Source organism: Phaseolus vulgaris, chromosome 4, assembly GCF_051622355.1.
Source record: "Phaseolus vulgaris cultivar YP4 chromosome 4, ASM5162235v1, whole genome shotgun sequence".
In the NCBI taxonomy this organism is placed as follows: domain Eukaryota; kingdom Viridiplantae; phylum Streptophyta; class Magnoliopsida; order Fabales; family Fabaceae; genus Phaseolus; species Phaseolus vulgaris.
This window is the reverse complement of record NC_143501.1, coordinates 50429285-50441393: the sequence shown is the minus strand read 5'-3', so window position 1 is coordinate 50441393 and position 12109 is coordinate 50429285. Positions and strand designations below refer to the sequence as shown.

Here is a 12109-nt window from a genome sequence, read left to right as displayed (position 1 = left end):
ACCACTTGCTGTTTTTTAATATAATGTTTATTATATTAGATGACCTTGACTATAAACTTTTCAACAATTTCATTATAATAATTTATTTTACTTTTCTATAATTGATTTCAACAATTTTTTTAATTTTTTTTAAAATTTTATGTCTCGAATAAATTTTAATTTGTGTAATGTATTTATTTATAAATATTTTTTTGTAAATATTCATATTCAGTTTATAAAAAATTAAATTTCAAAGGAAGTATTTGTTTCCTTCTCCAAAAATTACAATTTATAAAATAGAAGTCAGATATATTATTTTATATGGACAATAAATAATAAATAAATGAAAATATTAGAGGAATTTTCATAGTGACCCACATTAAATTAATAAATATCCAAATTTATCACTCAGTGGCCTTTTTCAATACATTGTCGAACTTGTCTATGTTCAACTTATTTTATATAGAATTGGTTGTCATGTCGCCTTCTTATGATGAATTACAATGTTAAGTTAGTACTATTTTCCATGCATTACTTCTATTGATGTTCAAAAACTACCAAAACCCAAACAAATATATTATTTCAAAATGTCACATAAGAACATAATTAAAATGCTTCACATTTATTTTATTTTTTTTACTTATAAAAAACATAATTGCATATTTTTACCTTTTCATATTTAGTTCTAACCAATGTTGTTTTGAACTTCATAGTTAAAGTTCATATATTTTGAAACTATAATTCTATATAATTTTGAATATAAATTTTAGGAGATGAAAATGTAAGAAATTTAAGTATATAGTCACGAATTTCAGTTAAGGAGAGATGAATGACATGAATAACATACAAGAAAAAAGTTAGAAATGATAATATGGGTTGACCCATCCTTTATATGATCTGTCTCGCATAAGAAATATAGACTGATTTCGTTGATCCACTTTGTATAAGGGTTGACGGGCGTCATCATGCATAAGAAAAATTATTTTAAAAAAAATTGTAGATACAAATGTATCTTAATAAAATTTCACTAATCATAAAAGAAAACAATTGAATTATTTTGATTAGCTTTTTCAATAACCCATGCAACAATTATCCTGACTACAGAGGCGGAAAAATTATGTTATGATTGACTAACTTGATTGTGTGTTATTTTTAGGAATTGAAATGAAATTTTAAGATAGGTAGAATAAGCAGCCTAACTCACCCATTTCGTATTTAACCTTCACGAGTTGAATCTTAAAATAATCAATTTGTCCTATATTTTTTTTCTATTGAATCAAGAGTCGTTAGCACGATGGGCTCCACGTTACCATTCCTATAAAAAAAAAAGTCTCAAACTCAAATTTTTTATTAAGGTTTTTGAATTAGAAATTATCCTAAGTCTTTATTCATAACTCGAGAATTATTAGATCCAAATTTTTCGATTTGAGCAATTCTACAGAAAAAAAAATCTGAACTTTAATTTTTTTTGTACAAATATTTATGAAACATGAAAAAAGAAAATGACTAGTGTCTATTCCTTGACATGGTTTAATAGTGAAACCTTGCAAATATTAAAGAAAGAGTTTTATTTCTTGTTCTGAAATGGGTTGATGCAAATGGTGGAATGGTGAGAAAAAAATGGTAATCAAGGATGATGCAGTTGAGTTGGCAATATTTTCATTAATTGTACACTTGAATAGAATTTCTAATAACAAAAGAAGATAGTAGTGTAAAAAGTAACTTTCATCGTATCATAACCCCAATAGCCCATTTTTTCCTTACCAAAAAATATATTAATTCTTTTCACATGGATTCTTTTTGTCTTTTGCTCAACTTGGTTATGTGTGAATAATAAACATATATGTGCATTTTGGGTGCATCATGCATATATGTGTATGATGTAAACAACTCGTCTGGAAAACGACAATTGAATGAAGGGCCAAATTGCAGGAAAATGAAAAAGATTGTTGGGAAGACTATCCTGAATGAGTTTAATTTTCAACAATATAACTGTTTATTCTGTTAATTATATATAACAAATTAGTATTGTACTCTGACGGAGTTGAGATCAAGAAAATGATTGTCTTCTACTTTGGTCGGTTGGTTTTTTTCTACCTCCTCTTTTCTCGTAACAACTTCACAATTCTTTTTTTGCTTTTCTCCTCCTTATTCTTGTAAACTCCAAATTCATCTTTAAAAGACACTCCAACGTTTAAGTGAGATCTCGGTAGTCGATGCCCGGTGTAAATAATGCATGATGATGACTTTACTTTTTCTCGAAATATGTGATTATCATGAACACTTTGTTATTAGGCCGGACTAGAATTTTGGATCATAATTAAAAATGTATTACCTAATGCTTAATCATGTTTGGTCTTATTAATCTTCTATTAGACTTAATCATTTTGATCGTGTCGGTTGACTATAATTGAATGCTGAAAAGTTCAACTGTCGTCCGGACCTGACGGATCCAAGTATTTATAGTGTTAATACACTTTAATTAAATTATAGCCATCACATCCTTAAATATTTTTAGGTAACTTGTCTCTTGCATGCATGTTTGAATTTTGTAGAACGTATAAACCAATTACGAGAATGCACGAAAAGTTGGTAGAGTGTCCAAATCGGATGTGGTAGAAAGAATCACTTATGGGTTTCTTACATTATGTAAAGTAATTTATTTTTGCCAAACGTAGTCTTAAAGAAAAACAATGCCCCTCTAGATTGTTTAGTTTTTAATGTTATTCTTTAAAAGTTTTCCATAAAGTGAGGTAGAATTTTTTCCTTAAATAAAGTAAAACAGAATTTAAAAGATACGAAAAGTAATTTATTAGAGTATTGAAGTGATGGTAACAGTAATGCTTGTTTGGCCCTGAATGAAGAAATAGGGAAATAGGTAGGAAGTAATGAGCAATTAGTTCACGAGTTGAAAGAGAGAGAGAGAGTGAAAGCAGCCTCCACCGGATAAGGGTTTGTTTTCTTCTTACTAATTTAAGATTTTAAACTTGTTAGTGTCTTTTATCTGCAATATCATAATATGCTGAGACACTTCTGTGGTGTGAAAATTGCATAATGGGAATTCATTAAAGTTTGTGTGCAGCTAAAGAGGCTAAGAAATAGTGAAAATTAATATAATGCAAACAATAGAGTCACGAGACACTACAAAACAAATCACCTACCCTTCACTCTTTCTCTCTAGCTGTGCCTGTGGCTGTGACTGTCATTGTACCTGCCATGTGTTGAAAACTTTGTTCTCAAATCCAACTCACCTTTTCATCCTATAAATCAGAGCCTTTAAGCAAAACCAAGTTTCCCAAACTTAAAAGTAAGTTACTTTTTCCCCTTATTCTTCAAAACATGGTTCCAACCTCCTCACTCACCAACTATGTTCTTCTCCTCTTTTATTCTACTTTTTCCTTTAACTTGTTAACCACTCCTGGTTGTGCCCTCAACATAGGAGCTGAAACCACTGGAGTAGCTGTCTCTGTGGTAATCATCTTGCTTAATTTTTACACCAAACAAATTAGTTAAGCCTTAAACTCACATATACAGCTAGTACTTTTCCTAATTATCTCTTTTTTTTACTATTCATCTGCAGAGCAAAGAGTGCAGTAGACAATGTGAGTCAAGTTTCTGCTCAGGTACACGACTAATTCTATGCTATTTTTCTTCTTAGTTTGGAGATTTAGCTGATTGGGTTAAGGTTTAATTTGTTTACTATGCCATGGGAGCCAATAACAACACTTTGGGTTTGGTATGGCAGTGCCTCCATTACTGAGATATGGCAAATACTGTGGACTTTTGTATAGTGGCTGCCCCGGTGAAAGACCTTGTGATGGCCTTGATGCTTGTTGTATGAAGCATGATCAATGTGTGCAAGCCAAAAACAGTGAGTTCTCTAATTTCTTCTTAATTGATACATCTTACATTATAGCTTGCATTTGAGCAAGATTTGCTTGAATACTTCCAGTTTCAGAATCTATTGGATCTGACTCTTTGTGAGTGGAATCATCATGTCCCTTCACAGAGTAGATCTTCAATTCAGTCCTTTTTTGTACTGTGTTTGTCTTTATTTTGATAGGTTCGGTATTATCTTAAAACTCAGTTTTGAATGATCCATGATTACTTATTTTGTACAAGTTTTTGTATAGAACACATAACTGAATCTGTACTAAATTAGCTCTAATGGTAATGAACTATTGAAATAGATGTGGCAGGAAATTGAATCGGTCAGTGCACTTGCTGTTGCAAGCACATAGCTTAGAAAATCTTTAGGATGGACAAGGGTGAGAATTGAGTGAGGGAGTTAGCTAGTGTGTAGTCTAGCTTCTTGCTTAGCTTCTCTTTTTCTCAAAGGAGGAAGTGGGTTAAACACAACTTTAAAATAGCTCTTAAAAGTAAAATAGCTTTTTTCCAATGAACTTATATCCCAAAAAGTAGATTTTTTATGGAAATTAACTATTAAAGTTTCACTCATTTAGAAGAAAAAGCAGAAACAGAGCTGGACCAAACACTATATTAGAAGAAAAGGCAAAATATGCATCTCATTATTGTACAAACCAATGTTCAAAAGCAGGCTAACCCAATGAATTCTTTCTAAAGTCTTCAATTAAAATGAAATAAAGATGAGAGTTGATAGGGATTCTTTACTTAATTGCTTTTGATGATTATACTAATGAGTCCAGTAAATGCCATGAAACTGATGGACATAAATAGAAACTAATCGTGATCTTTCATCTATTTACTTTTTTGGATAACTGATTCTATTTCTACTACTGTAAGTTTGTAAGAGAGCTTCCTTAACCAACTTAGTTGGCTTGATTATGAAGATGACCCTCATTGCATCCCTTCTCCTACCCTCAAAATGCATAAGAGGACATGTAAGTGATAATAACTAACAGTGAACTTTGTACCCCACAAAAAAGTTTATTGAACAACTATTTTGTCCAATACTGAAATCTTGTAGACTTTTAACTAAGTGGGTTGGTTTTCCATCCTAGATTCACACTTGGTGTAAAATCACGTCAAAAGCAACTATTATAGAGTTGTAGAACTTGGTTTGTGGATCTAGGCAGAGCTGAATGGGAGAAATGGTAATTGATTAATGATGGTGGTGTGCAGATGACTACCTAAGCCAAGCGTGCAGCCAAGCATTGATAAATTGTATGAATAACTTCAAGAACTCGAGGGCTCCTACATTCAAAGGAAACACGTGCAATGTGGATGATGTTATTGAAGTAATACATGTTGTGATGGAAGCTGCTTTATTGGCTGGAGGGATTCTCCACAAGCCTTAGAGAGTAATGGTATCTGTCTCTCTGTCTGTCATGTCAAGTCTCAGGAAAGAATAGATATTTTCTCATTCTTCCTATTGTTTTAGTTGCTCTCTTACCAAATTAATCAAACTTCAATGCTTTATTTTATTTGTTCACAACCAATGTACTCTTTTCGCACACTCTTCTTATTAGGTAAAGTATGTTTAGTCATTCTTGTGATACCCCACCTCTTACAATTGTACACTACTGCAAACACATTTTTTTTGTTTCTTCTGTTTTCCTTGTGATGGAATTAGCTTCGGATTTGGAAAGATTCCCTTTAAAGTTCTGAATGGCTACTATTTTCATCTATATAAACTATAAACAAATAAAGGTAATCATGGATAAGCCAACTCCATCTTGAAAAGTAAATTTGTACATCAAAATTCATAAGCAAACTTTCTTTTCTACAGTTTTGTTTGTTTGGTGATTGTGTCCATCATAATAATAGAGGATAAAACACTTGTTTGTCAAAGATTTTATCCACGGGAGTTCATGTTCAGCAAAAAGTTACTATAATTTCGAACAATAGCTTCCCAAGCGTTTATTTGGTTTCCCAAGAAAGTTAAAGTAGATTAAATGTTCATTCGATGCACAGTAAAGCAAAACAGCTATACACGTATTTGAATAACACAAGTAATTTTGTATTAGTGTATAATAATTACTAGACGGGGCAATACAAAATTTTACTTCAATATCAGAAGCAAATAATATATCTGCCTGGTAGCAGAGACTCCAAGTCAAATGCTGAGTAAGCTATCGGTTGGAATATTAAGTTTATAAAGGTGTCACTAAAACAGAACTTTAGTAAGGAAAAAGTTAATTACATGGAAGTAAAACTCATAAACAAAAGATAAATCCAACTTAGTAAGTGACTCCATTCTCTGCTTTTCTCTCCATAGCTTACGAAACCAGTGTCGATTTCCTGTCAGTTTCTACAATTTGTTTAGGTTTCACAGGTGGCAATTTTGCTAACACCCAGCTTGGTGAAGAATCAAGCCACAGTCCTTCACCAGTATCTTTGTGCTTGAAGTCAGGAGCTTTTTCATTCCTCTGATGATCAAAATGAATTATTAACTCAATGCACAAAATCTAATAAAGCGATATAAATTTGTAGAGATTTAAGAACACAAGGACAATTCAGAAAATGGGTTACCTTATCTAATCTATTATCCCACCATTTAGCCGGATTTTGCACCAAATCATTCCAGGACACCTCACCACCTAAAACCAGGTTGAGACATGCGTAAACAAAATATGATGACCAAACAGAAATGGAAAGAAAAATGGATGTACGACATGAGGAATCATAAGTTGCAGGGCCAAAACAAACACGAGACATTGGGCAAACATAAAAATGGAGAACATCTCCAAGCTACAAAAACCAAAACATTAATTTGTTTTGAATTAGAAGTGAACCCACTCAGACCAAAAATCTGTTTGCACCAATTCTCGTGCATTTCAATTATGACTATGATGCAAGGAAGGCTTTTATGATCAAGAGAAGCTATCTACACAAACCTTTACCATCCTTTGCATTTTTGCATTTAACAACCGGAACATCAAATTCAAGCCCTTTCAGTTTGGGTAAAACCCATGTTGTAGCAGTGTTAAGCCAGAGGGAACCTGTGCCATCCTTGCGCTTGAAATCAGGGTACTTTGGATTTACCTGTACTAAGTAGATTAAGGGATAAAAGGATCCTCCAAATATATTAGACAAAAGAGCGAAAGATACATCAAGTCAAGTCATTGATCACTAGTTCCCTACCAATCCATTTTGTTTGCTGTCACGGAAATCAAACCACTGCTTTGGATTATCTAGAAGGTCTATCCAAGAACTCATTGAAGAATCTGGGTTTTTCTTTGCAATGGCTGTTAAAATAAACCAAATTGCAAATTATTGGAATGTTCAAACTATCCAATTAGCCAATTACATATAAAGTAGAAGAGGGTCAAGAGACATACTAAATGCGTATATACTTACATATTGGGTGTTTTGGTTCAGGTTTCTGATCAATTGTCACTAACTCTAATTTCTCTTGGACCCATTTGGGAGTTGAGCTATTGATATTCAAATCCTCACTCTGCTTGGCATGGATATTCTTCCCTGATGGATTGATGTCATGCTCCTCACTTTCTAATAAGATAGAAACAGAACATGTCCAAAAGAAATATTAAGTTCACGGAAGTCATTGCTAAAACCACACCACACATTGTAACAAAAATTTCACTTTCATCTAATATCATGAATACTAGCTATCATCCTCACACTAACTTGCTCTCACGGGTTCTTTTCTCGTTCTGTTTAGGAGCATATCTTATCCCTCCTTCAACTAAAATTTCCTGTTGGCTAAATTAATCAGCAGGCCCTGGAACTATTTAGAAACTTTAAATCAGACTCTCCAAATAAAAAAATTGTAATCAGGTCCATGATCTTGTAAAAAAAATTAATTTGGTTCATAGGGCTTCTAAAACCATCATCAGAAATCATCATATTTTGATCATTTCGCTGTCCAACTACCTCAATTACAAAAAAATTGCAGGATCAAGGATCCAATTACATTTTTCTTTTACTAATTTGATTAAAGAATTCTCAAATAGCTGATAGACATACCTTTCTTTAGTTAGCTTTTAATATGAAAAAAAAACATAAAATTATGAAGGCAAGAGTATTGAGTCCGAAATTAGTATAATGAATGCTAGAGCATACATAAATTATATCCATGGGAGACTTACGAGAGAAAGGAAGTGTTTTGGTGAGTTGGGGATGTCCTTGAACAAAGTTGAGGGTTTGCACCATAACCTATTGTAGATAGTGAAGATGAGAAGTGGGAGTGTAACAGAAGATAAGATAGTATAAGAAAGAGAAAGGTACCTGCATATTGGTTTGATGTTGGTGTTGTTGGGGGTGTGGTGGATGAGGATGAGTGGTGAGAGTTCCAGCAATGTGGATGAAATCGTTGGCTTTGAGATGGCATTTAGCAGTATGAGCGAGATCACCCTCGAATATAAGCGGAATCCTGACATGGAGAGATAATGTAGTTAATGGAAGAGCAGAGAACAAGAGAAAGGAAACAGAGAGAGCAGCGTACGAGAGGAGAGATGAAGAAGAAGGGGACTCCTGGCGCGTGATGACGGCGGCGGCCCAGGCGTTGCCGTCGGGAGATTGGTGGAACTGAAGGGGCGTGAGGAGCTGACCGATAAGGCTGACGGCGTTGGCCAGTTTGGGCTGAAAAGGAATCTCCGGTGGGGTGGGTTTGGAGCTGCGCGTGGCGTAGGAACGGAGAAGAAGAGTGACAGGGGAAACCGAACACTTCATTTGGCTTCCTACGTAGGAATCGATCAAACTATGAAAGAATGAAACTAACACATTTGTTTTAGGTTTCACTTCCCTCTCCCACTTCTTTTGTAAATATAAAAAATTAAGACTTTCAAATTTTAAATATTAATTGAACTGGGATGACCATCTAACTAGACTAATAACTTTCTTAATCTAACTTAATCTATTATTCATAATTAAGTTAGATCAGTGATAAATCATGATTGACAATTCTCCTTGCATTTTGAACCGCACCCAATATACACAAAGGAAAATATCAAAATACTCTTAATGAAATGAAAATTAGGGTTTAGGTAAAATGTGCACCTAACCCACACCCAACCCAGCACTGTGAGGCAGCGTTGCAGAAGCTTGAAAACTTAAACAAAGAGTAAACCAAAAACCTCCATTCTTATTCTTCTCGTGACTGTGGCAGCATCGGAACTCGAAAGCAGCGTTGAGGCACCGTGACGACAACGAAACCACCGGAGAAGGAGACAAAGCCACTAGGAAGGATGGCTGCCTCAAAATGACCACGGAAAAAATGAAGGGTGAACGATTGAGTTGGATGCACATTTTATCTAAACCAAATTTTAATTTCATTAAGGATATTTTAGTCTCTTTCTTTATGTATATTAAATACAATCTAAAACGGAGAGAATCTGCCATCATGATTAAACATAATTGAACCCTCTCTTAGATCCACGAATGGACCTATAATAACTAAGACTCATCCCAAAGATATAAATATAAATAGTTGATAAGACAACAAAGATAATTTTTCACACTCCCTCACTTATATAAACTAACTTGCAAGATTCCACCCCATTTTAGTGAAAGGAAAATGGGAAATCACTTTCTCTAGAGGCCATGAAGATTGCAGAAGTAGTCAATCTTGAAGGACCCCACCTTCTAATATAAATATTTGTTGGTAGTTGTGTATGTTGAATGATTGGAGTGTTATATATTTGAATTTCATTTTGATTTCAAAATATGTTCTGTAAAGTGTTGTTTTAAACATTAAAACAAGAAGATAAAGTGATGGGGGGAGAAGAAGGTTCGAGAACTCCGTTGCTGTCAGCGAGGAACCCTTCGGCATGGAGATACGGGACGATAATGGTGGTGGCTTCTTTGTGGCTGGTGGCTGCCATGGTCCTGGCCCTGTACTTCTCCTCAGCCACCGTCTCCTCCTCCTCGCTCCCTCACCCCGTCCTCATCCTCATTTCCTCCGACGGCTTCCGTTTCGGATACCAGTTCAAAACCCCCACTCCCAACATCCACCGGTTGATTCAGAACGGCACGGAGGCTGAGACCGGCCTCATCCCCGTCTTCCCCACCCTCACATTCCCCAACCACTACTCCATCGTCACCGGCCTCTACCCTCCCCACCACGGCATAGTCAACAACGTCTTCTACGACCCCATCACCAACGAAAAGTTCTCCATGTCCAACCACGACCCCAAGTGGTGGCTCGGCCAGCCCCTCTGGGAGACCGTCCTCCTCAACGGCCTCTCCGCCGCCACCTACTTCTGGCCGGGCTCCGAGGTCCGCAAAGGCCCCTGGACTTGCCCCGAGGCCTTCTGCCAACCCTACAATGGCTCTGTCCCTTTCGAGGACAGAGTCGACACCGTTTTGAGCTACTTCGATTTACCCCCTCACCAGATTCCCTCTTTCATCACTCTCTATTTCGAGGATCCTGATCATCAGGGTCACCAGGTTGGACCTGATGCTTCTGAGATCACTGACGCTGTTGCCAGAATCGACTCCCTGCTCGGGAGACTCATCCAGGGCTTGGAACAAAGAGGCGTTTTCGAGGATGTTCATGTTGTTTTGGTCGGCGACCATGGCATGGTTGGTACTTGCGATACAAAGCTTGTATTTTTGAATGATTTAGCACCTTGGGTGCAGATTCCTCGAGATTGGGTCCAGTACTACACCCCATTGCTTGCCATTCGCCCCCCTCCTTCTGTTGATCCAGCGTATGTTGTTGCTAAGATTAACGAAGGGTTGAGCTCTGGGAAGGTTGAGAATGGGGGGAGGTTGAAGGTTTATCTGAAGGAGCATTTACCTGAGAGGCTTCACTATTCTGACAGCGATCGGATTACGCCCATTGTTGGTTTGGCTGATGAGGGTTTCAAGGTGGAGTGGAATCGAACGGGTAAGAAAGAATGTGGCGGTGCTCATGGTTATGACAATGCGTTTTTCTCCATGAGGACTATTTTTATCGGACATGGTCCTAGGTTTCCCAGAGGGAGGAAGATACCCTCCTTTGAGAATGTTCAGATTTATAATATGGTTACTTCCATTCTTGACATCAAGGGTGCGCCTAACAATGGCTCTGCTTCGTTTCCTGATTCTGTTCTTGTGCCTGCTGCCTGACAAACCTAGATTGTGGTCACACAGGTATTTTTGGTGTTGGTTTACAATCAGAATTGATAATCTATGTTCACCTTTAATGCAAAGTTATTATGCAGGTTGTTGAGATGAAACTTAATTTTTGTACTGCAGAACAGTACCAAAAACACCTATGGAACTTTGTCCCAAATAAAACTCATTGAGATTTGTAGTAGAGTTGAGATGTTGCAGAAAGAATCAGTGTATAATGTACTATTTCCATGGTTTAAACTATTTTTAGTTTGAATTGCTTTAGTTTTCCTTATCTGTGGATGCGTCCTCCTAATTTCATGATTCCACCGACACATTGTCTGCACTATTGCAAATGCATTTTACAATTTAATAAATACTGTTGACATTCGGTTATGGCGGGAAGCCTGTAGGAACAGCACGCAAACAACATATATTACTATAATATTAGGTTCTGTGAATGGATGTTGACTAGGATCCACATGCAATATTCCCTTTTGGATGATGTTGAGTTCTATAACAGCACCTACCTCTACTCTACCTTTTGCTGCCATTCTGTTTTTAGCAGTAATAAATTATGTGTTTCAACTTTTCAAATGGCTACTGGTTGTTGTCTTACATGTCTCCCAGCCCCCAAATGCCAAACAGTGATTCCCTTGTTAACTTTGGCATGTCACTGGATTGTTCTGTTCCTCTTTCCATTTCAGTTTGGAAAATGTCTTGGATGTTTTCATTAACTACCTAAGGCTGTCTGCTTCAATGAATCAATAGTGCTACTTTTTGTGTTCTACCATTGGTAATCTGTTTCACTCAATCCTACATGTGAGAATATTATTGCCAAGTCATTGCTGCTAGATGAAGCTACTTCTAGAAAGTATAAACAATTAGGATAAACCCTAAAGTTATCCTTAACTTTGGATTACTTCTAATTTTGCTTCTAATTTTGCTTCTGTTTGTTTTTTTTTTTCTGATTGGTGTCTTAATCCTTGCACGCCTCCGTCACCTTTGGGGAGGCCTACGCCCCATAGAAACTGTCTACTTGAGACTGTCCCCGGCCCGTAGGTTTTTACACAAGGTTAAAATTCTAGCTCTTCCAAAGTGGTATCTCACTGATGGCTCTGGCCCCAGAAGAAGGCCTTCTCCTGTCTTG

General features: G+C 36.2%; 3 protein-coding genes across 3 annotated transcripts; 2 read left to right on the top strand and 1 right to left on the bottom strand.

Moving 5' to 3' along the window:
* The first annotated feature begins 3119 nt into the window (after window positions 1–3119).
* On the top strand, window positions 3120–5561 carry PLA2-ALPHA (Phospholipase A2 family protein). Its single transcript, XM_068647445.2, has 4 exons — window positions 3120–3450; window positions 3560–3602; window positions 3725–3850; window positions 5083–5561. Exons 1-4 carry the CDS (start codon window positions 3319–3321, stop codon window positions 5256–5258), a joined length of 477 nt encoding a protein of 158 aa, XP_068503546.2. The 5' UTR covers window positions 3120–3318; the 3' UTR covers window positions 5259–5561.
* Window positions 5562–5898: 337 nt separating this feature from the next.
* Window positions 5899–9181, bottom strand: LOC137838192 (protein OSB2, chloroplastic). Its single transcript, XM_068647444.2, has 8 exons — window positions 8369–9181; window positions 8152–8296; window positions 8013–8079; window positions 7261–7413; window positions 7045–7148; window positions 6798–6945; window positions 6433–6500; window positions 5899–6329 (listed from the first exon to the last, which is right to left on the bottom strand). Exons 1-8 carry the CDS (start codon window positions 8593–8595, stop codon window positions 6180–6182), a joined length of 1062 nt encoding a protein of 353 aa, XP_068503545.1. The 5' UTR covers window positions 8596–9181; the 3' UTR covers window positions 5899–6179.
* Window positions 9182–9379: 198 nt separating this feature from the next.
* On the top strand, window positions 9380–11254 carry LOC137838191 (nucleotide pyrophosphatase/phosphodiesterase 1-like). Its single transcript, XM_068647443.2, has 2 exons — window positions 9380–10998; window positions 11070–11254. Exon 1 carries the CDS (start codon window positions 9637–9639, stop codon window positions 10972–10974), a length of 1338 nt encoding a protein of 445 aa, XP_068503544.2. The 5' UTR covers window positions 9380–9636; the 3' UTR covers window positions 10975–10998; window positions 11070–11254.
* The last annotated feature ends 855 nt before the right edge of the window (window positions 11255–12109 follow it).

What these genes read in the sequence shown, in the direction of transcription:
- PLA2-ALPHA (XM_068647445.2), top strand. Translation starts at nt 3,319, where the DNA reads ATGGTTCCAACCTCCTCACTCACCAACTATGTTCTTCTCCTCTTTTAT. An exon ending in TGAGTCAAGTTTCTGCTCAG is followed by an intron (nt 3,603 to 3,724) that starts GTACACGACTAA and finishes TTGGTATGGCAG; the next exon opens with TGCCTCCATTACTGAGATAT. An exon ending in ATGTGTGCAAGCCAAAAACA is followed by an intron (nt 3,851 to 5,082) that starts GTGAGTTCTCTA and finishes GGTGGTGTGCAG; the next exon opens with ATGACTACCTAAGCCAAGCG.
- LOC137838191 (XM_068647443.2), top strand. Translation starts at nt 9,637, where the DNA reads ATGGGGGGAGAAGAAGGTTCGAGAACTCCGTTGCTGTCAGCGAGGAAC.
- LOC137838192 (XM_068647444.2), bottom strand. Translation starts at nt 8,595, where the DNA reads ATGAAGTGTTCGGTTTCCCCTGTCACTCTTCTTCTCCGTTCCTACGCC. An exon ending in TCTTCTTCATCTCTCCTCTC is followed by an intron (nt 8,297 to 8,368) that starts GTACGCTGCTCT and finishes TCTCCATGTCAG; the next exon opens with GATTCCGCTTATATTCGAGG. An exon ending in CAAAACACTTCCTTTCTCTC is followed by an intron (nt 7,414 to 8,012) that starts GTAAGTCTCCCA and finishes CTATCTTATTAG; the next exon opens with AAAGTGAGGAGCATGACATC.